The following is a 25,890-nucleotide window of genomic DNA, read 5'->3' on the forward strand; positions in this document are numbered from 1 at the left end:
CACAGTATTATGTCAAATCAGAAATGTGTTTCAGATTATGACTAGAATAATGTATAGTATCTGCAGTATAGCTTTTAGGAAGTAGTTTCTTCAACAGTACTGGAACTGATGATTCGTTTGCACAGCAAAGGATTATGAACAATAGTAGCTTAGCCAGCAAAGGTGCAAAGAATAGACATTGAAGGCCCCTATGCCAGTGGTACAGCAGGCTAACAAAGGGAGAGTGGAAAGGCACAGTCAGCCACTATGAGAAGCCCACGGTCAGCAGTAAAACCAGAATTAGACAAGAGGGACCAATACCTGAAAGTTTCTGAAAAATAACAATAAATCTGAGTCCATGGTGTGTGTAGATGAAATTCTTTATTATCATATTGTGAATACTTCAGACTTCTTCATAGATGGTTGTCACTCACGTTCAACATGACATTGGTATTGGACACATTATTTTTGTAAACATAGTTCAGGAAAGCCAGGGTGTATTTGTTCCCATTCATGTAACAAAGTAGCCCAGGGTCACACTGAAGAATAGTTTTTCTATATAGTTCATCTTAGCTATACATCAAACATCATTTTATTACAGTGGACAGTTACGCTTAAAATACTTTACATTCACGTTTTGTTATAAACAATTTGATGAATACAAGATTATACATAACAAAAGAATATATTTTTTATATTTTTATATTGTCTTATATATTCCACATAGTTTTTTTCTTTGTAGCTTTATTCCTTGCAGAAAGGGGTCTGTTATAATTTACGTTTAAATTTCAACTGAATTCCAATAAATAAACTAGAAGTGCACTTGGAGAGCACAGATCTCGGCCAAGGGCAATCTGCGTCAAAATTGAATGAGTTCTTCCATGGCCCATGTTTCACCTTTTCCACTAGTTTCATGAAAATTGTGCCAGTAGTTTTCCGTAATCCTGCTGACAAATCAACAAACCCAACTGAAAACATAACCTCCTCAGCTAAGGTATAAAGAGAAACTGAATAAGGTAATCAAAAACATTCCTAAAGTAACATATTGGCACTTCTAAGGTGATGAAAACATCACAAGATATGTTTCAAATAAATATATAAGACCAGTTATCATGCACTTAAGATAATGTGCAGTGAAGGAGGCATTTGACGGTGGTCACCCCTCCATGTACTGTGCACCAACGGCATACTGTATGATTGGCAACAAAATCCCAATACACATACAGACACACTAACTCTCTCTTTCGGTCTCTTTGGAGTCTTATACTCCTCAGAAGCACTGAACAGACACATCTGTAAAGTAAAAGCCACGCAACAACAATAATAAAAAAGTAACAGTTACGCCATTTGTGTTTTTTTCACCTTCAGTAAGCAGCCAGGCACTGACCAGGTTCAGCCTCAGTCTTTCTTTAGGATTAAGGCATTGTTGGGAGTCCGGCCTTTCAAAGCATAAGAGGTGAATGAAGTCTGCCTCCGTTCTTTTAAAGCTTTGGAGTGACGCATGCATTATTCCCTTTTTTGTAACGGAATGTGACATGAACGCATTATATAAGACCTACATGTAATATAACCCTCGCTAAGGAGCTTGACCTTGACGCACTGTTGACCTCCAGCTGTTTGACTTAAGTATCAAAGGACTAAGTGAAATTGAGAGATTGCCATCAACAAACTGTGGCTTGATTTGGTGGGTTCCTGAGTCAACACAGTTTAATTTCTTCCTGTACGGAGTATAATAAACATGGAGTGTCTCGCTTGATAAGGCACTGACAACAGAACGGCGAGAACAGAGACTCTTCCAATATTAATGTAATGATAAATAATAAGCTTAAAAAAAAGGTTAAAAATGGAAATATTTGGGTTCCCTGTATAATGGTACACAGTGTAATGGGATTGTTTTGGTGTTCATTTCAGTTTCTGTTCCTTCCAGGAGGTAATAATCACACCTCAAACAAAATCACAACTACAGTTATGATTAATTCAAATAGTATATAAAAAAAAAAAACACTGCCCGTGGGCAAATAACAGTACGCACATTGTCCCCCATGAGGTGTCCCTCCCTTATGAGCTGAAGCTGTTGAATGATTCGGAGTTATGCCCGCTATTATTTTGAAACCAAAGTGCTTAAAGCTACTGTTAACAAAGGCCTTGGGAAGTAAATGGACAGGGAGAGACTGCTGATCGAGGTTTGAGTCTGTTGTTCTACTTGTCTGTTTTGACCACTGGTGGCACACTGCAGGAACTCCAAACACCAGACGTGAGGATGGATGAGGGAATTGTGGGTGATGTCATCAAATGGCCAACCAATGCTTGAGCTGTAAAACAAGAGTCTGTTTTGTAGCTTAATGTATTTTATTCTATTTTAACCACTTCAACTGGTTGCAATTATGTTATTTTACAGTAGTTATATCCTAATTTAAAAGGCCACTCTTTTGAAATGGTTAATTTTCTTGCATGTGCAATGCTCAGAGCACAAGTCGACTCACAAACAATTAAATGTGTTCAATTCCATATTTATTGTAGCCATTTAGCTAGTTCGAATTAACACCGTCAACAAAAAGCACAAAAAAATTGGCCTTACTGTGAACTGCCTTATATTCCCCTCTGCCACCAAATGATGTTCATGTTCTGGAGTGATGCAATAGGCTATCCTCTGTAAAAGATAAAACGGCAAAAAAACAGTTACAACATTTCTCACAAAGCAAATGAGAGATATATATAGATATATATATATAGATATATATATATAGATATAGATATATAGATAGATATAGATATAGATATAGATATATAGATATATATATAGATATAGATATATAGATATAGATATATATATATATATAAAAAATACACTTGCCCTTCAATCTTTATTATCTCTGCCAGAAGAATCCTGCAATGGTCACATTTGCGCATGCATCAGTGTGCGCTTCTGTGTCTGTCCACGCCTAATTTCACATTCTGCTGCAGCAAACTCAAGTTCAAGGTCCTCTTGTGGTTATTGGAGACTCGCACTGTGTCCAAAAACTTTTATGGCCCATTTTACACTGCCTGCTGACTCCTTGCTCACTACTATTAACGCAGGGCATCAGCAAAGAGCCTTTGGGCCCCATGTGGCGGTGTAGCCTCCAGCCAACATAGGTGACCAAATTACTTTTCACATCTGCACATTCTAACGGAGCCAAAGCATTGTGGTTGCTATGAGGAGGAGACAGACAACTTCATAGGCGTTCAAATGAGTTATAGGAAAGAATGTGTGTCTTGAGAATAATCTTAAACCCCGAGTACCTACGGGAAATGCCATTGGGATGGGATAATTGTTACAGTAGAATGAAGCTGACACTGGTTGACCGCTGAGGGATGGAAATAGCTCTTTGGTGCTTTGATGATTGTGATCCTTTCATCTTAAAGTGTTTTCACTGTGCCAGTGTCATCAAGTTGAGAGAAGACGGTTCTCTTAAATCAAGATTGTTGTTTTGCTTGAAAGAACATACTAGATGTTCTTTTAACAATTTAGCTGTTTACCAGTACACCGAGATCGTATTTGTACCATATATTTAAGTATTTGTTACCATATTCTCTATTCTTCAGGCAGTAATTTAAGTTGGCGTATGACAATTTAATATTTACTAAACCATATCTATCTTACAATGTCTTTTTTTCCTCCTGTGTAAAACACATTTGAATAATATCACATTTAATTTATAGGCACCTTTCAAAACACAACAAGCAACAGCCTTGATTATTGATTGACTACCAAACATGGATAACTGATTACAGGCGTTGCTGAAGCAGCTGTTATCGGAGCAATTAGCGACGTGTTCAGCGACGTTATCAGACCTATGGAGTGGAAGTTTGAAGTTACGGTTTTTGCCTTTGAGGAGGATGGACACAAAACGGAGGACTTTTATTCTGCACACGTAAACTGCAAAGAAACAAAAGCATAAATGCTCTCCAGTACGACAGAGACTTCAGCCACCCGGCAGAGCTACGAGTGTGACGAACAATGAAACCAGGAGGAAATGGGTGAGAGACGTGCAATGACATTTATTGACCCGTAATCTAGTAAACTTTGTTTTGTAAGTGTTCATTTTGAAGTAAATGTGATGTGTAAGAGAGAGTTACAAGGCTGCAGGTCTTGCTCGATCTCTCCAAGTTTGGGGGGGGAAAAAAAAAACAACTTTCCACGAAATGTGTCTGAGTTTACAGAGGAAGATCTTTAGTATCAAGCACTACCTTTCATTATTAAAGACTACTATAATATTCTGTCGTATTTTCTGTAACAAAGCAACCAATCTACTTCCTGTTTACACTGGCACCCTTTTGCCCAGTGTATGTGAATAGTCATGTGATATTCCTTTTCAGGCTTGCTAGTATGGACGGAAATCATTTCGCAGACTATGCTGAAACGCCTGTGTGGACGAAGATTGTTTTTGTTTTAAAACACCGGTTTTAAACGAAAATGTATTTGAGTGGATGTAGCCTGAAAGTACAGGAAGGTGTGTACAGAAATTCAAAGGAGCAGAATTGTGAAAGGCCTTAATTAAAAGTGAGAAGCAGAATCTTAAAATTGATACGCATTTATTAACAGGGGAGCCAATGAAGTTGCTGAAGAACAGGGGTAAGTCATGTGATCTCGAGAGGTAGTTCTGGCAGGTGAATTCTGGACCAATTGAAGTTTATGAAGACGAGTAAGAATTGTCAATACATACACACATGCATACATACTGACCTGTTTGAATGTTCCTTGTACGCTGCAGAATTTATATATGGCATAGCAGGGGACAAACATCATGGAGGACATGGCCACACCCCAGCCAACTATGTTAGCCCAGTTAGGGAAGACGTAGTCATCATACTTCAGGCCTGACGATGTCACTGCACTGGCTATTACAACAAACTGATGGCGAGAAGAGAGGGGAAGGGAAAACGGAGACACAAGGAATGTTACATCTATTTGTATTAGCGCAACTTGTTTAAGTCACTTCATTAATATAATTGCAGTGCACATCCACAGATGCCAAAGGAAAAGGATTAGATCTAGGGCATCTAGCGTCGGAAAAGAAGTTCCCCTCAAAGAACTTGCCACAAGGCACACTGAGATTCAAACTGTCCTCCCTGATCCCACCTTTCCTCTGGGTACAAACAAGGAGCACCACTGCTGCACCCTGTGGTGGTGGGTGAATGCTTTCTCCTGTGAGCCACCCAATTTATTACGTTACTTTAATTCACTTTAGCTATTGATTCTTATAGGGATATAATTCTGATTATATTATAAATATATGCATCACTGACATATTTACTGTTGCTAGAATGAGTGATACCTCCATACAGCCAGTAGGCTTTTGTGAATGACATTTAATGGAATATGTCAACCGTTAAACAATTTTTACTGTCTAGGATCAGACATAATCCCTGTTGAGGAAAACCAGCCAAATGCATATACTTCAATGTTTTTTTTTCATTCCTCTTACCAGCAGAAAAGCTGGGCTGACAAATTTCCAGCACAGCCTCCAGTAGAGTCCTGGCTTGAAGCCCATCATTCGCTCGATATCTTCGCTGAAACGGTCCACACCTGGAATGAGCATGAAAAGTTACGATTGTGAAATGAAATTGGACTACACAATATAAATGGAGTATTTGGGGGGGAAAGGGAAATGAATGTAATGCCAAAGTGCTGTAGAATTTCATACCATAAAACCATGAGACTCCAATGGCCTCGATCAACACAGCAAATAGAATAGAAGTCCCTGCGGCATACTTATCCAACAGGGTCAGCACATAGATCCCTCCCTGCAGAGAGGAAGAGATTAGTTTGAGTGTGGTATATAAATCTTCACCTTTTGAAGAGAAGTGGACCCTTGTGTGCAGTCAAAAAGCAATGGCCTCTCGGACTTAATACTACTGTATGCTTGTTTGCCGTTTGAGGTAACTTAAGTGCACTTTGAAGAGTTAAGAGTAAACAAGCCTCACGCGGACGAAGAGCTGACTTTGTGGACATTAGAGATTTTATACAATAGATCTTTGATTTGTATCCAGAGTGGTACAATCTGTATTTGTGCCACATAACTAGCATGGGCAAGGCATCATTCACTCCACAATAATTCTGTTGATTTGATAAAGGAAAGAAACCATGTGAATCACTAACCCTTCTATCTGTAATCAGTAAGCATTTCCCCTTGGTGCTGATGCCATGTGAATGAAAAGAGACTATAGAGTAACATTTGCTTCCTGTATGTTACTTTAATTCAATTCTAATCTGTCGTGTGTCATACAATAGCATTTTTTGATCATTTCTTTGAAAGACGTGATGTTTTTCTGAAACTTTCCTGTGATGACAGTATATACTGAGACTTGAATACTTCCTTTCAGGCAGCAGCCACATGCAGTTCAAAGCACCCATTTACCATATTTTGACACTATGCCATCCCTACATGGTCATTATACCAAATACAATATATGCTGTGTCCAAGACAATTTTATAATAACTTATTTGTGCAAAATAATACAAAGCTTGATTTTGAGAGAAAACATGAAAACTTATATAGGCAGATATAAAAAGAAAGTACTTTATTCAAGTATTAGGTTTAAGTGTATGGCACTTTGAAACTTGATACTGACATTGGTAACGCAGAAGAGGGCAATCAGGAAGGTTCCAAAGGCTGTGGCGAAGGTAAAGACCTTCCTGTTTCTCTTGAGGAACTTAAAATCATCCGACAGGCCTGTGATGACTGCCTCCATGCCACCCATCTGGTGGACACAAACAGAGAGAGACACGAGGCTCAGAGATGTCTACATTGCAATAAAGTACAGGCATAAACATTGAATAGAACACAATAAAATAAACATACCTAGTACATTACGGTATGTAATACTAACATGTTCTTAATTTGATCTACTTGCTAAATGATTTAGAGGATAACTTAAGTATGTGGGGACATTTGCTGAGAGATAAGAGGGTATTAAACTGTCCTCTGTTTTAGTGCCAGAGTGACTCATTGGACAGATATTTGTTAAATTACTGCTGGCTTTTAAAACGTCAAAGAAAGAAGTTTTAGTTGCGGCAGAACATTTCGTCACTTTAACGCTGACCACACTAAAACATAGTTTACTACTTCTCCTATTTCTTAAATTCTACAACATGCCCACACCATCAGTCAAGAGTCATATTGGTTTAACACACTACGGAGGGGCTGGACACCCAGCTCACTGAACAGATGGTAGTAGACATCCAAAACACCAATGCCATTGATATTAGCATATTTAACAACACTTATTACATAATAGTCAGCCTGGATGGTCATTCAACGGTACTCATTTGTTAAGCATATTTTAATACTCTGTAATTATAAAGGTTGCTACCAGGGAAAGTACAAAAAAAACAACATATCACACTTGACATTTATTTAGTGCACTTCAGTTAGAAGACATGCTAAAGTGTTATTTACATGTCATAGTTAACTAATAGTTTCCTTGATATGTCCTTAAAATCAAATTTGTGCTTTGTTGTTTCTCAGAGATGAACTTGCACAGTGAGTATGCAATGACTATTATGTTGCAATAAATGTCGGGTTTAATGGGCGACTCAGTGAAGAGAGTCTTCCAATATGATATGTGGATATCATTACTATCCTATATACTATAGGGGTTTTAATGTGCACTGTGTCTGCTCTGTACATGCACAGTAAACTCCCTTCACTGTGTTTCTTAGCACAGGGAAAACCACGCCTTGGTTAATAAAGAACGTTTTTCAATTTCATCTTGTAAATTGCTGGATTTAAGTTTACATACTCCAACCTGTACAAAAAGGTACTGTATGAATGTATTTCATCACGAATATTTCACCACTTAAATTAAGTCTTATTGTTGCATTATGTTTTTATAAATGTTCTACCTGCTAAGTTTTGAAACTGCAAAAAAATGATTTTACTTCTCGTCATAAGAAAATGATTTGAGTTCTATGGAGTGGTTGTTTGGGACTCACCGCGCTGTCAATGCCCAGAGTCAGCAACATGATGAAGAACACGATAGCCCAAAACGTTGAGCCAGGCAGTGTAGAAATTGCCTCGGGGTAGATGATGAACACCAATCCTGCCCCTGTCCATACACACACAGAAACACAAACGTTATGGCTTTCATAAACACGATTTACAAAGTGCAAATGTTTGCAGGATCAAACAGTGTATAACTAAATTGCATATCAAGTGAGAAAAAAAGATTCAAACTGGTAGTGATGGTGAGGTGTCTCAGACACCAGGACTTACCCTCTGTTGCCACATCTTCTATTTTTACCCCATGTTTGTGAGCCATGTATCCAAGCACAGAGAAGATGGCAAACCCTGAGAAGAAACTGGTGATGCAGTTCACAGTGCTTGTCAAGAGAGCATCCCTAGAGAAAGAAAACATAACCGCAAAAACATGTTCAAAAGAAAGCTGGGTTTCTTTATTTGTACATCTTCAATTTCTCAAGTCCACAACAGTCCAACCTTGAAAGTCCACGTTACCAATCTTCTACATTTGTGTTTTCAGGCGTAGTTTGGATAAGGAGTCGCCAACTTTATTTTTCTAACTGTCTCTTGTTGGGAGACATTAAGACAGTATCCATTCATTTGTCCTGTTTTTGACCTGGAGCCACGTGTTACCTTTCAAGTTTTCCATGGGTCTATCGTTGGCCAAACACTGTTTTAGAGGGAATATGCAGGTTAAAGTGAAGCATTTGTCCTCTGCTTCTGTTGGTGATTTGATCAGTAATTATTGTGCTGTTCTGTGGCCACTAACGTGCTGTTGTCTGACAAAGATTTATTTTATTTCAATGATTTATCGTAACCTTTACTATGACTTATTTCAATTAGTTTTAACTTTAGATAACAGATTTTAGTAAAAAATATTGCGCTCTATTACGAAAATACAGACGGGGCGTATTGAGTCCGTCGGGCAACACAAGACCTGTTTTGCCTTGGTGCATTGGGTTGTCTTATTTTACAGGTAGGTGTGATGGACACACTGCGGCACACTCACTGCACTATACCCCTTATGCAGACTTCCTCCATCTGTCTGGGTAATCAAACAAAAGTCTGTTCAGTGCTCATTTTTGTAACAGCACCAGTTCTTCCTGGCTGCTGCCTTTCACCTAGTTCAGATTTTTTCATTTGCTGCATAATGTGAATCACACCTGCCGGCAGTCCACACCTACCTCTAAATAGGACATGAAAGGGGAGGATGGCGGGAGGCCCTGTTTGGGGATGAAGAAGGTGGAGGAAATGAGGACGGGAGAGTAGGGGTCCATAATGCTTATAACTTCCAGTAAAGCACTGATTTAGTTTGGAAGCCTCTGTGATGACACATTTCACCCGCTGGGAGATAATGTTTTTGATAAGAACCTTTTAATTTTTTAGAGAGCTGTTCTGCAGCAGCAAGATGATGTCAGCATTTGCAGTTTTTGTGTAGTTTCAGCAAGATATGTTTTGTCTAGTGGGTGTTGTAAATTGACAAAATTGAAACTGCTGTTCTGCCAACAGTGTGTTCCTCAAACGGCACCACTGCACCCTATTAATGTGGAAAAAGATAAGGCAAGCTCACAACCTCATGCCTGCTTTTTCTGAAGAAGAGCAGCATATGACAAACTAACATACAGCCTTTGGCTATTATCCGACAACCCTTCCTGGCCTGTATTTTATCTTCCCTGTTAACACCTGGCCATTGGGGTCAGCTGAACAGATCAGCATCACCTCTGCTGTTGCTTCGTGATCCAGTTACATGCTGGAAAAGGCTGGCTGCTTAAAAGACAGCAGGATGTTATGTTGCTGGGGGCTTGTTTTGGACTATCATAAAACACAAATAAAGTGCCAGCTCTTACCTGTAGCAATTGTTGTCAAATTTGTTATAACTGGCAAAAGCAATGAGCACCCCAAATCCTGCTCCCAGGGAGTAGAATATCTGGGTGGCAGCGTCAATCCACACCTGTGGCAAAAATAAAAGAGAGCTTGTGAATTCCTAAAAAATAGTTGAATGTAAATGCTAATGTTTTTTGAGGCCCATTGTTTTCCATTAGTCTGACTTTAGCTGTGTGGATTTCATTGGAAAAAAACGTGGCTCTGGTTTGCAAAACATGCAAATTAAGTCTACACATAAGTGACCATAAATGTTCGGCAAGTTGAAAATTACATCTTAAATATATACACTCATATTAATATACATACATTAAGTATGGGTAACACCAGCTGGAATCTCAGAGTTTGAGATTCTCCACCCAATTGCAGTGACCCAGAAAGAAGGCTCTCTAAATCCACAGACTCTGTCGCAAGAGTTGCTTGTACATTCTGCCCTAAATAGACAGAGCTGAAAGTCCCACGGGTTAACATAAAACCGGAGGTCAACAGCTAAAACGAAAATGTGAAGGTCTGTTACATATTCTGTATATAAGAAGTAGACTTAGTCGTTGTGATGTCTCCCATTGGTTTGTGGACTGTTTTGAAGCCTTGAGTTCAGCATTTTGGCCATCACCATCGTAGTTTTGGGCCATTGCCATCTTGGCTTTTTGCAACCAGAAGTGACACGAGAGAGTGGAGCTAATTTAAACTGAACATGCGGTATGATATTTTTAGGTGACACAAATGTTCTAATTAACTTTCATCAACTGAAAACACACTGAAATGGTATGATGAAAACACAAAGGACTTTGTCATTTTTTTACTCTAAATGGGACCATCATTTACTCAATGAACATCATGCTGAATTGAAGAAGACTTGAAAGTTTACTGAGGTAATAAATCAAGTGAGAAGTAGGGTCATTTTCTCAGACTTTTATACAATCCAACTTCTTTTTGCAACCAGTCAAGTCGCCCCCTGCTGGCTGTTAGAAAGAATGCAAATTTCGGACAATTCGGCATAGTCTTTACTTTTCTGAGCCGGAGGTTGCTGCCTGATGTGTCCCCCAAATTTCATACTGTAAGCAAGAATTGTTCCTTGTTTTTCATCAGTAGTCCCATGAAAACCCATTAAATTCAATCTTTGAGTGTTCTGTGTTTTATGTAGCAAAATGAGACTGCAATTTGCATTTCGCTGAGCAATCCTGTTGTACTATGACAATAAAATAACCTTGAGATTTTTCAAGGATACAAGGTTACAAACACCCATGGATGGTTTGTGAACAACAAGTGCTGTCTCTAACCTCCAGATTGTTGAGCCGCTTGAAGTCAACGTGGAGGTAGGCCCTGATGCCGTCCATGGATCCTGGTAGAGTTATGCCTCGGATCAGCAAAACAAAAAGGACTACATAGGGCATGGTAGCTGTGATGTACACCACCTGAATACACACACACACACAGATAAAGGGGGACAAATATATTAAGTAGTCCCCCATTTCATTGAACAGAATGTGAATGGCAGTATACCTTATAAAAAGTGAAAAAATCCTACCTCCTCTTACTGTGACAAATAGTTAGAGGGTTAAGTAGTATGTTGTAAGGCTATGTGCTACACTAATACAGTACCAACAGTTTATAAATGTTCAAATGTATTTATTTTTTTGAAATCAAAAGAAGTAGACAACGAGAAAGCGACAAGGTTTTTTCTTGTCGAGTGGTCTAGGCCTGTACCTTCCCTGAGGACTTGACACCTTTCCACAGGCTGAAGTAGAGGATGAAGACCACCACGAGGAGACACAAGGTCAGCTCCCAGCGAGGCAGGCCCAGGTCATTGATACCCGTACTCTGATGGAGATGCAGCACACCCCGTCTGCAGAAAGAGATATGATATCTAAAAGACATTCCTGTAATTCTGAAATACTGTCATTGGTGATAAATCAATAATTGCTTTGTATTAATAGATGACAAAATAGTGTCATGATTCACAGGACTATGATGAGCACTGATGAACATGACTATGTCAGCGATGCATTTTCAAGCAAAACAGCTTTTAACACTACTCTGCACAAATAACATATCATTGTTCTACGGTATGGCATGTTATGTTACATGTTACATCTTAAAAGTTAGTTGTTTTTGTCAAACGGGCCCACCCAGGTTCTTAGCAGCTGGAGTCTTAACAAAACAGGCCACATAGGTGTCTGAAGATGGGGGATGACGTATTGGACAGAGGCTGTAATCAGATGTATTACAGCACTCTACCTTAAACCAACATTTCCAATCTGACAATGCCACGTCACCCCAGGTCATCATTGGCCAAGGTATTCAGTTAAATGACTTACAACTAATTAATTCTATTTCAACACTAATGTAGATTAAATACATTTTTCCAAAAAATGTAAGTAAATATTATTCCTGAAAAATGTTGTCTTTTCCATCCCTATCCAAATATTGTTTCCAGCTTCAAGCTCAGTCTATGAATGTCTGCTCAGAGTAGTTGAAGGAAGCCCACAATTTAAGATTCCAATAGTGGGGGAGGGGCCAGATTCATGCGATACATTCACAAACAGTTGTTGGGGCCACGTTGGTCACAAGCTGCTTTTGCTTACCTTTCATCTGGTGACAGTATGGGCTCACTTGCATTACTTGTCTTCTCAAAATATTGTTCAGCCTACTGAAGGAGGACTATGATAGAAAATGGTCATAATACAGGAGAAATGTTCAAAAGAGTAGGAACTTTGCTTATTCACCGAGATAAGACCGATATAAATCTTTCCGTTCAATACGGCCGAATTATACGGCATACAAACTGCTTCTTTTCTGGCATATCCGTGCCTTAACTATTGGCAGGCTTACTGTCTGCTTGAAGCTGCCGGGTGTGCTACCATATGACCAGCCATTATTGGTTGTGGTCAGTAGCTTATGGTTCCCTTTTCAGAGCTCAGCCCAAACCTGGGGGGATCCGGGGGAGATGATTTTTTTCCAATTTACCGAAACTTTATGAACTATTTTCAAGCCATCCGATATTAAAATGCCTAAAATCTGTATATCATTTGGGGAAAACATGATAGTTGCCAAGGGGAAAAAAATATATATTTTTTTATCTTCATCATTCTGAAACCACAACACTACAAATGTTCAGGATGGCTAATTTTCACTCCTGCCACCTAAAAAGAAGCAAACATTGGCTGCTGCTAATATTTTTAAGTTGAACTACATAGGTAAGGGATTAATGTAAACAGCATTATTAATCTTAAAACCTATTTCTGTTATACTATGCTGGAGAAGAGTTCACAGAATGACTATTTAGTTGACCAATCTCCTAAACTTGTATCAAAATGCGATTTTATAATCTGGGCTGCTGTCCAGCCAGAGAGCCTGAGGGGAGATGACAAAGTTGAGATTGAGAACTTGAGAAAACAGGGAGGGTGCAGCTGCAGTTTGGAAAATGTGTTCTTCGGACTGTCTGAAGGTAATTTCTTCATCATAGTTGGTCATCTGTCAATTCCAACAGAGAACATGAAAAACAAGCTGCAGCATACAGTGTTCCTTACAACGACTTGTATTTTATTTGTATCTGTAAACTATTGAAAAGCACCTTTGTTCCCCTGACATTTGTCCTGAAACTTTCCTCAAAAGAAGATTCAATTAAGTCGGCATGTGTTGTTATGGGTTGATAAACGGCAGAACTGGATTTTGTTTGAACGGCCCGAGACAAAAACACCCTCAGGAACACGCAAACTGAAGTATGTTCAGATGTACAATCCGAAGGGACCAAGGGATCTGTGAAACTCCTCTTCAGCATTTATTCATCTTTGGCTGATAAAGCTACAAGGTCTTCGGGGACGCAGATAGCGACGTGAAGACATCAGTTATTTGGGGAGGAAAATTTAGAGTCCATGCTCTGACCTAGAGGCCTCGTGTTGGTGTTCTGTTGTAATGCCTCAAGGCCACCTTGTTCATCCGATAGCATTGAGTGCACTGCCAGTAAATGCTCGCTATAACATCAATCCAGCTCCCTTTGGCCCAGTTACTCTAAACAGATTGACTCTTATCGTCACTCAGCGAGCTGGTTATGCTGCTATCCTAACACTCAATGTTGCCATTAGTTGGTCTCTGTATACTTTAGGCTGCCACGCTGGCATGTAGCCCGGTCTTAATGTTGGTTACAGAATGAGAAATAGGGCATTCAAAAAGTATATAAATAAAAAGGACTACAGACTACCAATTCAGCAGTTCAATCTCATTTATTTAATTAATAACAAATGTATTCTACTTGTTATTTTTAAAAGTAATTCTACCAACAAATGTGTCAAATTACATGCGAGATTGAAGTGAAAGCAATCTTCCCAAGTGTCTATGTAATTAGATCTTTTTTTGTTTAAATGAGGGCCATCTATCAAGTCTAGTTATCCTTGACATGAAATCAGATGTGGTTGCTTCAGGCTCAATCCAAATAGAAAGGATAAGGGTGCATCCTAATGAGTTGTAATGAGTTGGTGTTGGCATTGTTGTCATTTTAACAATTATTTTTATTTATTTTTTCCTATTCCTGAAAACTTGACTGAGTATGCCTGCCAGCAGGGAGACTTTCACAACAATCCCAGTGTTTATCCATCTATATGCAATACTTTATTTTGCATTGCGGGACAATTGCACCCACTTAAAACCCAGTTAGTATGTACCATGGAATTGAGATTTGCAAGCTCAGTCTTCCTCAAAGACTGGGTCGAGACTCAGACGGGTCACAGGAGATTTAATTACGGGAGCCAATTCAATTTAGAGAATTTCTTTCATAGTCTGTCTGCAGTACACATTTGGGCCACATGAGTCTGAATCTTTGTATTCTTCTGATACTTGCAGCCTACTTACAACATTGAATCTAATATGAAAGGCTAGTGAACATTCTGTTTGTATTTACTGATGAGATAGAAAAAAACAAGAGCCTGTTAACTCTGTCTAAATGTTTGTCTAAATGTTTGTCTGTTCTCATTTATGAAGTACATAAAACATGTACATGTCAGAAGGCAAAAGTGTAAATAGCTGAGCTGACGCTTTTGAAGGCTGGATAGAAAGCCGGGTGTCATAGAGATGAGTGAGATGCGATCGTCGTTTAAATATGGGATATCCGACAGTCTCTACTTTGAAGATGTTAGGTTGCATGCATCAAAAGTTGCAGAAACGATTGTGTAAACAATGTAAACCCTGCTAATTTTCTAATAATCATCTAGACAATTACTGCTTGGAGTGGACGTGAGTGACAAATTGATGGTTTCGGAAAGGGGGAGGGGGGTTTCCAAAGCTGTTCAACCATCCGACAAGCACTTCTGAAGAAGCACCCTGGCCGCTTAAGAGAGCCCATCCCTGCTGCTTCATGATTTGTATGCCTTTAAGCGATGAGACAGCATTGCTTAATTCTGTAGAGGTCATAGACATGATGCTGTGATTTGGAAATTACATTTCTGCAGGTTTCTTTGAACTCTGGAGGCTGCACAATGAAATTAATCACAGACAAATGCCCAGAACTCTTGTTTTCAGGTCAGTCTTTTTGGCAGAAGCCATGTTTTTGGCTGTCTTCACATAGCCCCTTCCACTCCACATCCTCCAAAACAAGCCAAGTCACATGATGTCACACCAGCTTGTTCTGCAGTGATTTTGATTTGACTTAATTTTTTAGTGCGTCATAAAGCAGCATGTTGTGAACATAAACTTGTATTGGATAACTTAGGGGAATAAACTGGAGGGTTAGTTGTTCCTCATATATTTGTTGATGAAGTAGCATCTTTTTAAACATTAAATACTTTTAAATACTAGTGAATACCTTAAGATTTTGTGAAAGGTAGTGGGGATACATTTTGGATTACCAGTTAGCTGTTAGCTCATGTTCTAGTGGACGGACCACACAAGAGTCACTTAGGAGGACAGCCTATGATGGAATATGATGATCGCGAGTTACAGTATAACATATTACTGTTGATGGTAGTTACAAAAAACTTGGGTTTGAACGATCATGTGTTTGGGTGTTTTCAGGTTTAAGATATGTACATCTTAAAGATATAAAACAAATAAAGAATGAAATATGCAAACATTTGTAGGATCCTGTGTTAACTAAATACAAGAAAAAATATAAAAACATTTATGTTTAATAATGCATGGTTGGGTTCATTCTTTCCTAAAACAAGGCCGCTATGATCAATATTATTTTTGGATGAAATAAAAACATGAATGTGAAAGGTGTCAATGTAGTGACAAATCCACAGAGAATTATTGGCCGACTCCCTTCAGCCTCCAGGTGGCCAAACAATTTATTAACACCAGTTAAATGATATCCGAGTCACCAAGTAGTCTCATCTTTCTCTAATGCAATTTTCCTGCACAATGCTATTATCTGTAGTCTCAGTAAAATCACAAGTCGTTTGAAATGAACCTTGTGATCGTGCACAGTACGGGTGTGCGATAATGAATTTCCCCACTGCGGGACTAATAAAGGATTATCTTATGAATAACCGACTGTACTGTAAATGTTAGGCAAACATCAGCTAATATATGACCTTAGTAGCAGTGAGCCTAAACAGCTGTGGTGCAAACTAAGAACTGAAGAGTTTTCTATTTTAAATTAGTTTTGCTTTAGAATTTTAATGCAAACTGTACGCTCATGACAGCTGAGAACAGTAGGCTCAAGATGATTTGTGGATGTACAAGCGTCTACGAGGTGAAGCAAGGGACTGTTTACTCAGTTGGCCTCGCACTCATGCTGTGCCTTGGCATTGCTCCTGCGGTCAAAGCTAGCCGGACGCAGGAGGATTTATTGTCTGCGACAGATCCTAAGCCCATGTAAGATCTGTTTTGAAGTATCCTATTGTTTGTCGATACACATCTACTTCTTTTTTTTATTTTCCCCCATGAGTGAAGTGTAATCGTCCACCTGGAGCGTATAGTCTGCCTTCTGGTTTTATGCACCATGTCTGCTCTTTGAGCAATATCGGATCACTTTTTGGAAAGTATGCCAAAATTCACAAGTCTGGAGCTTTGATGCAAATGCTGACCTCTTCATGTTGAGTAAAAGTATTTACTTATTTTGAAAATATGCGGGAGAGTTCCTGGAAGTTCTTATAAGATAATCCAGGGATCCTGATTAAATAAACCGTACAAGACAGTTCTGCCCAGGAGAATGGGAGTGGATCTTTAACAAGCTCAATTATTTGCCGGGTTGCATGCTTGGTGTATTCTGTGCGTCACGCTTGGCACGTGTACCGTGTACTGTCCAAGTCACTTCACAGACTTCATCTGGGGCTGCACAGTCGGTCTTTATAGAAGCTGGGGAAGAACCGTCTGTCTTTGAAGTATAAACAGATGGAGCTTTTTTCATGCTCTTCAAAGAGTGCATTTGAACTCTTTATGTATACTCCTTTTATAGTGCAAACATTGGTAACACTTGCTATGACGCCCATGTCTATACTGCATTACAATCTGCTTATAACACTGTACAATTATAGTTATAAGCACTCATTAATATTCATAATGCTTAATAGCAGTAATCATAACACCTTATAAAGCACCTTATAATGACTTATAAGGTCAAGTATCATAATACTTGATAATGGCTGGTCACTCATTTGTTTTGTACAAGAACAAAAAAGTATTATAATTTGCTTTAAGTAAAGTGAAACAAATATCATTAAATCTATGCGCGATCAGTACAGTTATCAAGTATCACGATACCTGACCTTATGTCTATTTATTATGCTTTATAATACATTGTGGTTATTTAATTATGATTGGAAAATGATATTTATGAGTATCACAATGCAGTGCCCATAAGTAGATTATATAATATATACTGCTATATAAGTATGTTCATAATGCATTATATAAATGATCATCATAGAAAGTGTTACCCAAACATTTATGGCTGGTTGATTTTAAGTTTAAGTGCCTGTCACTCCATGCGGATACCGGTGCGCTTGTTTCATGGAAATGTACATACTGTCAGAGTGTTATTCAGAAAGCACTCAAAATAAACATGAAAGCATCACTTCCATCTCAGCAAAACTGTACCAAGTGTCCAAATGAAACAACCTTCACGAATAGAGAATGAAAAACATGGAAAAAACAACCTGCACACAAACTGATCGCCTTATGAAGACAGTGGCTGTATTTACATGCAGGTCGAAGCTTTCAGCAACCGTGAATGTCCTGTTGTCCAAATAGTGATGTCTGTCCATTTAACAGAGATTAAGATACCTGCATTTTGACATTTACCAAATAGTTAATTGGGTCTGATGCTTGAATAGGTGTGATGTTAAAACTTGATTACCTATTAACATGTTTTTTCTTAAGTTGCACAAAATGTAAAATCATGCCACGGCCTACATAGGACACGATCGGATAAATGAATTACTCTGAATTTCAGAAATCACTCACTCATAGTACTCTGCTGCCGGGGTGATCTTGTACTTGGCGTAAGACGTTCCATTGCCGATGATGGATCCGTTGAGGGCTTTAGGGTAGGTACAGTTCTGACTGTTCCAAACATTGTCACATTTGAGCCACGGCAGCTCATTGGTCATGGAAGAGAACAGGTAGTAGAGGGACCAGGCAATGATGACGTTGTAGTAGAAGCCGACATACAGGGCTATGATGATCACACTGTAGCCCACACCTGAGGAACAGAGTTATTATTAGTAACTAAATGATGGTTTACGTTCACACTGTGCAGCCCAGTGCAAATTCACGTAATGCATGTTCTCTGTAGAGACGACCATATTTGATACATTTTCTGCTGTTAACATAGGTTTCATAATGTGAACTGGTTCCAAATAATACTTATAGATACATGCTGCATCACAATATTGATGAAAAGAGTGTCCATCGAATGCCTCTATTTTGGTCTTCAGTTGTTTGTCTCATTACCCAGTCAATAGAAATATTGAAGAGCAAAGCTGACATCACACATCCTTGTGTCACACCTGTCTTCACTTGGAATTTTTGGAGACTGTTTCCAACCCTTCATGTGAAGTTGGTATAAATACTTTGTATCACAAGAACCATATCTTCAGGGACAATATACGCCAAAGGCTTTCACGATGAATGGAGTCAAATATTTTTTCAAAGTCAACAAAGTCAATATACAGTTCCCTCTGCCACTCTGTGCACTGCTCTATGATGTTACGTAACGTGAATATGTGATCGTTGCAACCTCTACCCTTTCTGAAACCTGCCTGTTCTTTTCGGAGATGTTGGTCTACAGCATCTGTTATTAGTTAATGATGATCTTTGCCATGATCTTACTTGGTATTGACAGATGTCTAATTCCACACCAGTTGTTACAATTTCTTAGAGAACCTTTCTTTGGTACTTTGATGATTTGGCACCAATTCAGGTTTACGGGGAAGATCTCCTCAAAACTGACGAGTTCACATATTTGGGCAGCACTGTCAGACACACAGATAAAGACATCAAGAATAGTCTTAATAAGGCAAGGAACGCTTTCAAAGTACTGAATAACATATGGAGGTCACAGCAGTACACCATCAAGACCAAACTCAAATTGTATCAGAGCTGTGTTTTATCCACCCAATTGTACGGTTCTGAATGCTGGAGAATGACACAAGAATATCTCAACAGACTATCAACCTTCCACACCAAGAGATTAAGGCGAATACTTTACATTTTCTGGCCAAACACCATTTTAAATGAAGAACTGTATGACAAATGCCAACAAGAATGCATGGAGACCATCCTAATGAAGAAGATGGAGATGGATAGGACATGTGTTGGGAAAAGACCCTGCTGATATTACAAGAACAGCCTTACATTGGACACCAGAAGGGAAAAGAAAAAGAGGCCGCAAAGAAGCACATGGAGAAGAACTGTGGAGAAGGAAATGCAGAGCCTAAACCACTCGTGGAGCACCATCCAGTGACTCGCCCAGGACAGATGAGTGGAAGACTTTTGTTGCTGCCCTAAATGCCAGGAGGCATGTTACCGCTCCAGTAAAATTAGCCTAAAACGCCTATCCAAGGCATAACCAAAGTAAATTGAAAGCTGTTCTTGAACCATTTGGAGTACATGCATGGTTTAGGTCTCTTTTGAAAGGTAACACTCTGAAGTCTTTTCCCCAACAGTAAGAATCACTGTACGTGCTACTGGGATTGAGTAATAGAAGTTTGAACACACTGAAGTAGAAGGTTTTTATTTCCGCCTGAATATTTTTTTGCAAACAGATGCCTGCAGATGACTATAGCTGGGACTTATTAGCTGGAAAACACAATGGGACCACAGCATGAAGCCTTACCTAGTCCAAGTTCAAATTTGATAACAATACCACAGAAAATCAATATTTTAGGGTATGTCTAGGCCAGGGGTCGGCAACCTTTTCTATCCAAAGAGCAATTTTGCCCTATTTTCCACCAAATAAAATTTGTCTGGAGGCGCAAAAGCTATTTGATATCACAGCTTATAAAGTTGTATATATAGTTATATTATATATACAAAAACTATAGTTTGTTTTATTTATGAAAATATAGAACAAGAATAAAGACAATTCTTGACATTTTTTTGCAATTTTACCTGTTATATAACAATATCAAACTCTTATGAAGAGGAGAGTTTGCTGCAGCAGCTGAGAAATCGCTCTTTTTCGCTCATCTCCAGCATGACACTTTTCAGCAAATGCTGTGTGCTTGTTATGGAAGCATACAGTAAGTCAGCATCGTTGGCAGAAAGCAAATGAAGACGTCCACGCAGAGTTAAACTCTATTTTCCTCCGTGACTTTTCTTTTTTTGGATTTATCCATTGATAGTTTACAGAGGGCGGGGGTCTGAAAATCATGAGCCACCTGCAGGGAAAAGCGCTTGACAGGCGTAGAGCATTTAACTGCCTGTGGGAATAATTAACATAAAAGATTCTGTTCATTCTTGCTTATAAATTATATTCTCTCTGAACACGTTTCTCTTTTTGGAGAGAGTCATGTGAGAACTTCTTCAATTAGCGCAATTTCCCTGCTCTTCTTTTTATTTCCTCATCTCAGCCCCGTGTGTCACGTGTGTAAACCTCGCTCGAGTCAGGAAACTTGTCAGAATACCCATATTTGATTGGCTGAGCTGCATCACGTGATGTGATTTGCAATGCATTGGTCGGTGTGTTTCCTGCACCGCCGAACAAGTGCCGTAACGGCTGAAAAAGAGGCGCCGGTTAAAGTTTAAACTCGGTGCCCAATATGTATAATTCCGAATTATCTATCGGTTTTTAGTTCCTGGGTCCAGATCCGGTGCGCCAGTTGGGGACCTCAGGGAGCCGCAACAGAGAGGCTAAAGAGCCGCATGCAGTTCGCGAGCCGCAGGTTGCCGACCCCTGGTCTAGGCCCTTTCCAAAAAAGGCCATTTGGAGACCCATGGTAACATACCTAGGCTGTGTAAAAACGTGTATTCATAATTCAAACTAAAGCTTATTTACGTCGATATACAGTAATCTATAAGTCATTTCGCCATTATTCACTTTCTTAACGTCTCAAACTCTCAAAAACCACACTTTCCATTTAACGCACGGACGCAGGTTACTTCCGCGTTCTGGCTTTAAATCTAACCCTTGAAGCTGTGTATCGTTATTTTCAAAATTTCATTGGCTATACGAAGCGTCAAGCTTTACACGAAAGAAGAGGGGCAGGCACTTTCCTTCAACGCAGACTCTTGTCGGTTATTCTAGGCTGTAGACAGTACATGGAAACTCCTATTGGGTCAAATGAGGTGTCAATCTAAAGGTCAGAGTGAAGCCACCATTTTGAGACAGAGACCGGCAAAATTTACATGCAAACTGAAGTTACCTTCGAAAATATATAAATAATTCGGCATATCTGCCGGCTAATTTGAAATGATGCAACAGCAGTCCGTGGGTATTTATGGACGTAATAATGTGTTTTGGACTAAATATTTTACTGGATTGGATCGCCCAGACCTTTGGCAATGCAACACTTTTTTGGGAATATTATCGATGGGTGGATTGCTATGAAGCTTCATCAGTGAGTTGCCTCGATTTTGTAACTGCTTGTTTGTTTGTTGGTGGTCTGACAGAGGCGTTGATTGTAGCTGCTGTTGTGATTGTATCTTGAAAGGGTTTGCATAAATCGAATCACAAGAATCTTGGCTTTCCAAAGATATGTCGCATCAGTACCTACCTATACATAGCAGTTGTGTACAAGTTTCAGTTTAAAGTTTACACAATATAAATATATGTTCCTCCGTTTTATTTAATGTGCTTCTCTATAACAGTACATGATAGAGCCCTTTTGATTTAAGATTGTTGGTTGTGTCTCTGATTAGTTTAATTGATTGACTTGTAATTACATTGACCCCAACTGTGTTCCTCAACAGGCCAAGGACAGTAGCCTGGTTTGCTTTGGCTTCACTCATTTAAAATTGGCATTTGAAGAAACAGACAGGGGTATAAGGTTGGAAGCCCAAGCGGAGAATGAAATACAGAAAGGTGAAACGGAGAAATAGTTCCAAGTGACACTTCTGAACCTATAAGGGTTAAAGGACAAGAACTAAGGGATGAAATTAAAGGGCAAGAGATTGAAAAGGATCAAAGAAGAGCATGACTGAGCTGTATGTAGCCCAGTTTAAGAGGTTAGAGAAAGGCTGAAGTAAAAAGACATGCCAGTTCTCGTGTGTGTTTGTACTTGTGCGCGTGTTAAAGCTCACCTTTAAAGATGGGGCAAATTTTCCAAACTGTAGCTGCCCCTTGCCTGTTGTACTGGCCCAAGGCAAGCTCCATGTAGAACAATGGCATCCCCGCAATGACCAAGAAAAGAATGTACGGGATCAAAAAGGCACCTGGAAAGAGAAATAATTACATATCATGCTTCACATATTCCTTGCTAGTGTTACGACCGGCTCGGGAGTCGCAATATATAGGAGGGACACAACACCAAGTTAGGTTAACAACAACCACAGCTGCCAGTTTATTTACAGGACACAACTGTAGTGTACAAATCCCACTGCAGACCAGGGTCTGGTGCCAGGCAGATGAGAGAGAGCGAGGGCGGAGCAAGGAGGTGCTTATATAGGTAAACCACATCCTCATCCAGGTGCACTCAATCACTCGTTAGGGAGCTGCACCTAGAAGTCAAAAGACACAGAATACACACACATGCACACCCAAGCAGAAACATTCACAGCAGGACATAGAACCATACGTAACACTAGCGTGACTTATATTTTAGCTGTTAGTAAAAACAGGTTCAACATGCTCAATGTGGACAAAAGTGCTAGACAAAACAAAATACCAAAAGAAGAAAAAAAATGTGGGGGGGGGGGGTTGATTAGGGGTCTTGACATTGTTGGAAAAAACAACACACCATAACATGCAAGCAGGAAGGCTCACAGCTATTTTCATGCTGGGCCTCAGTAGCACATCCACCAACAAGGAAATGACCTCCCATAATTGAATTGTTCTTGACATTGTCCATCACAAATGACACATTATCTACAGTAATGAATACATTTTGCTGAGGGCCAATATGATTGACAGGCCAGCGGTGGAGTTGACCCTTTGGGGCACTGAGCACAACATGTTGATTTTCACCACGTGAATGGACACGCAGGCAAACAAGCCCTCTGATGAGTGTTGGGGGAGGAACAACACTGTTTAAAACAATCCTTTGTTTATCAAAACACACACACTGTACTTTCTTTTCTCTCATACAGGGCAGCTTCAGCGGTGGAATCGGTTCCTCTTGTGTTCAGACATACTGAGTACCCTGAGCTCAGAAACTTGTTTTTGAAAGTTCAATTAGACCAGGCAAATAAACCTGACAGTATATTTTAAACAAGATGAATCCTATATTTATATAATTTGCAAGTAGATGCTAAAACATCACTTCATGACTCATTTGACAATACAGGTTGATTTTAGAGCTACAGTGGCTTTACACGTGTACACTGGGCTGTCCCGATATCACATTTTCACTACATGATTATCATGGCCAAAAGAATTCACGATAGCAATATTATCGCCAAATTGATCTTTGACATTGTTTATTGTGCGTTTTGTCCCATTTTTGGCAAATGAATTACACTCAAAATACCAGTGGATAGAAGTGGAGGGAGAATCTAAAACCATAACTATATACAAAATAATTTAAGAGGCGCTGGATAATTTAGACAATATCATCTGTGTATTATGAACATTATATCAATATTTCATTTTTGAATGACGGTTATCATCACCCTACATGTACATGTCTTTATGAAAGGGTACATTTTCTTTATTATGTAAGCTAAAACGGTCTCTCATGATCAATTAATGGATTTAAAGAACTGAAAGTGGCAAAATATTAAAGCCATTTTAAAATCCATGCATCTTTTATCTGTAACCGCTAAGTCACTGCGGGGCTGGAGCTGAGCTTACATTGGGCGATTTTAAAATAACAATGTAATTAGTTTATTAAGACAGAGTTTGTACCTTTTTAAGAAAAGAAAAAGTAAAACCAAACATTGAAGCTAAAGATCTCTAAAACCACCTGTTGGTGATTCAACTACTCTTCTTCCCACCCTCTCTGCTCACTACAGTGCACCTTCAGTTTTCAATAGTTTTAAGTGTGGTTATCTATCCAGACTTGCTGAGTAACCAAGAACCCGGACAGTCCGTGCAGTGTCTTTATCCATGTGCATTTGTTTTAGAAAATTCGGTATTTCCTTCATCATGTCAGCTACATTAAATGCACTCTCCCGTTAATACACGTGGGACCATTAAAACGTTCATTAAGGAGATTAAAGGAACTATTAGAACAACATCGCAAAAATTACTGTAATCGAATCTGTCTGTAGTATTTTATTTGACAACACATTCGTATTGTTGACTTGGAAATAGAAATAGGCAGGCTTTGGTACCTGACCCATAAATGAAAGAACATCAATGAAGAACAAACTACTATCATTGTAATTTACAGTGTAGCCTACTAGCCGACCCAGTCACGCCTGGTATTCTATATTATTATGTTACTATACAGGGATTTAGTACCCGAACCTGAGACCATGGTACATTTGTGACCTCTTCAAAATGTGTAGGCATCTGTATCTGAAGTCAACTCACCTCCTCCATTTTTGTAGCACAAGTAAGGGAATCTCCAAACATTGGCCAGGTCTACTGCGAAGCCAATAACCGACAGGAGAAAGTCCATTTTCTTTCCCCAAGTTTCTCGATCGTCCTTGATGCATCCGGGAGGACCTGCGGGGTGGCCAGGGGTGGGAATGATGGAGGAGCTGGTGTACTGGACGCCATTCTGGTCCTTCAACAGTATCAGTTCTACCTCCTTTTTCTCCACATTGCACTGTTTCAGCGGGGCCACCGACGAGAGCTTGTGTTCTGGCAGAACCTGGATATTCATTTTATCTGCGGTGCTCGCGAAGCCCACGCTGACCCGGTGCTCTCACGGCCCCCTGCGGGTTCTGGCGGAGCTGATGGTCCGGGTCGGTGCTCCCGAGGACGGCAGTTCCAAGCGAGTGTTCTCCGCCGAAACTGCAGCTTCTACCCCCGCATACATGAGCTGGAGAGGAGGGAAGAAAAACAGAGTTTGGAGAGGTTTGGTGTTTGTGCGTAAAGTTAAGACAGGTTGGGATAGGTGACAGTATTCTTCATATAATAGCAAGACCTGACAATACTATCTGTACAGTATTAGGATAAAAACATTCTATCTGTAGGCTGATGCCCAGCAACAGCAGGTGAAAGACCCTAAAGAGCGAATTCCTCTCCACGTAACGGCGCGCGCATGAGCCCATTGTGCGCTAAACAGTCAACCCAATCAAACAATCACCTAAAAACATCCCTCATGAGGATAACGAGAAAAATAAATGGTTATTTGAATATCTCCCCGTTACTAAAGCAGTTCAAAGGTGTGCGGCTCAAAGTTTTCCCTCCGTACTTTGTGCAGCTAGGTACGCATCTCCATGACCCGATGCTGCTGCTGTCCAGACGCATCTGAGGGAAGACTGCCCATTCTGAAGGAACTATAAGACTCGCCTTCTCCTGCAGGGACGATATAAAATGCGA

General features: G+C 39.6%; 1 protein-coding gene across 2 annotated transcripts; it reads right to left on the reverse strand.

Moving 5' to 3' along the window:
• Positions 1-346: 346 nt before the first annotated feature.
• slc6a2 (solute carrier family 6 member 2) lies at positions 347-25,854 on the reverse strand. 2 transcript variants are annotated; one of them, XR_004212796.1, is made up of 16 exons: positions 25,763-25,854; positions 24,934-25,387; positions 22,542-22,673; positions 18,264-18,501; positions 11,571-11,709; positions 11,144-11,278; positions 9,830-9,933; positions 8,238-8,362; positions 7,958-8,070; positions 6,595-6,723; positions 5,667-5,766; positions 5,448-5,548; positions 4,706-4,873; positions 2,558-2,629; positions 1,535-2,291; positions 347-1,492 (listed from the first exon to the last, which is right to left on the reverse strand). XR_004212796.1 is itself a non-coding variant. In XM_031848667.1 (15 exons), exons 2-15 carry the CDS (start codon positions 25,226-25,228, stop codon positions 2,268-2,270), a joined length of 1,875 nt encoding a protein of 624 aa, XP_031704527.1. In that variant the 5' UTR covers positions 25,229-25,387; positions 25,763-25,854; the 3' UTR covers positions 347-2,267. The 2 variants fall into 2 exon arrangements, 1 of the variants encoding a protein (XP_031704527.1); XM_031848667.1 differs by having other exon boundaries at positions 347-2,291.
• Positions 25,855-25,890: the final 36 nt, after the last annotated feature.

Source organism: Anarrhichthys ocellatus, unplaced genomic scaffold, assembly GCF_004355925.1.
Source record: "Anarrhichthys ocellatus isolate YVR2014 unplaced genomic scaffold, GSC_Weel_1.0 scaffold8, whole genome shotgun sequence".
NCBI classification, from domain to species: domain Eukaryota; kingdom Metazoa; phylum Chordata; class Actinopteri; order Perciformes; family Anarhichadidae; genus Anarrhichthys; species Anarrhichthys ocellatus.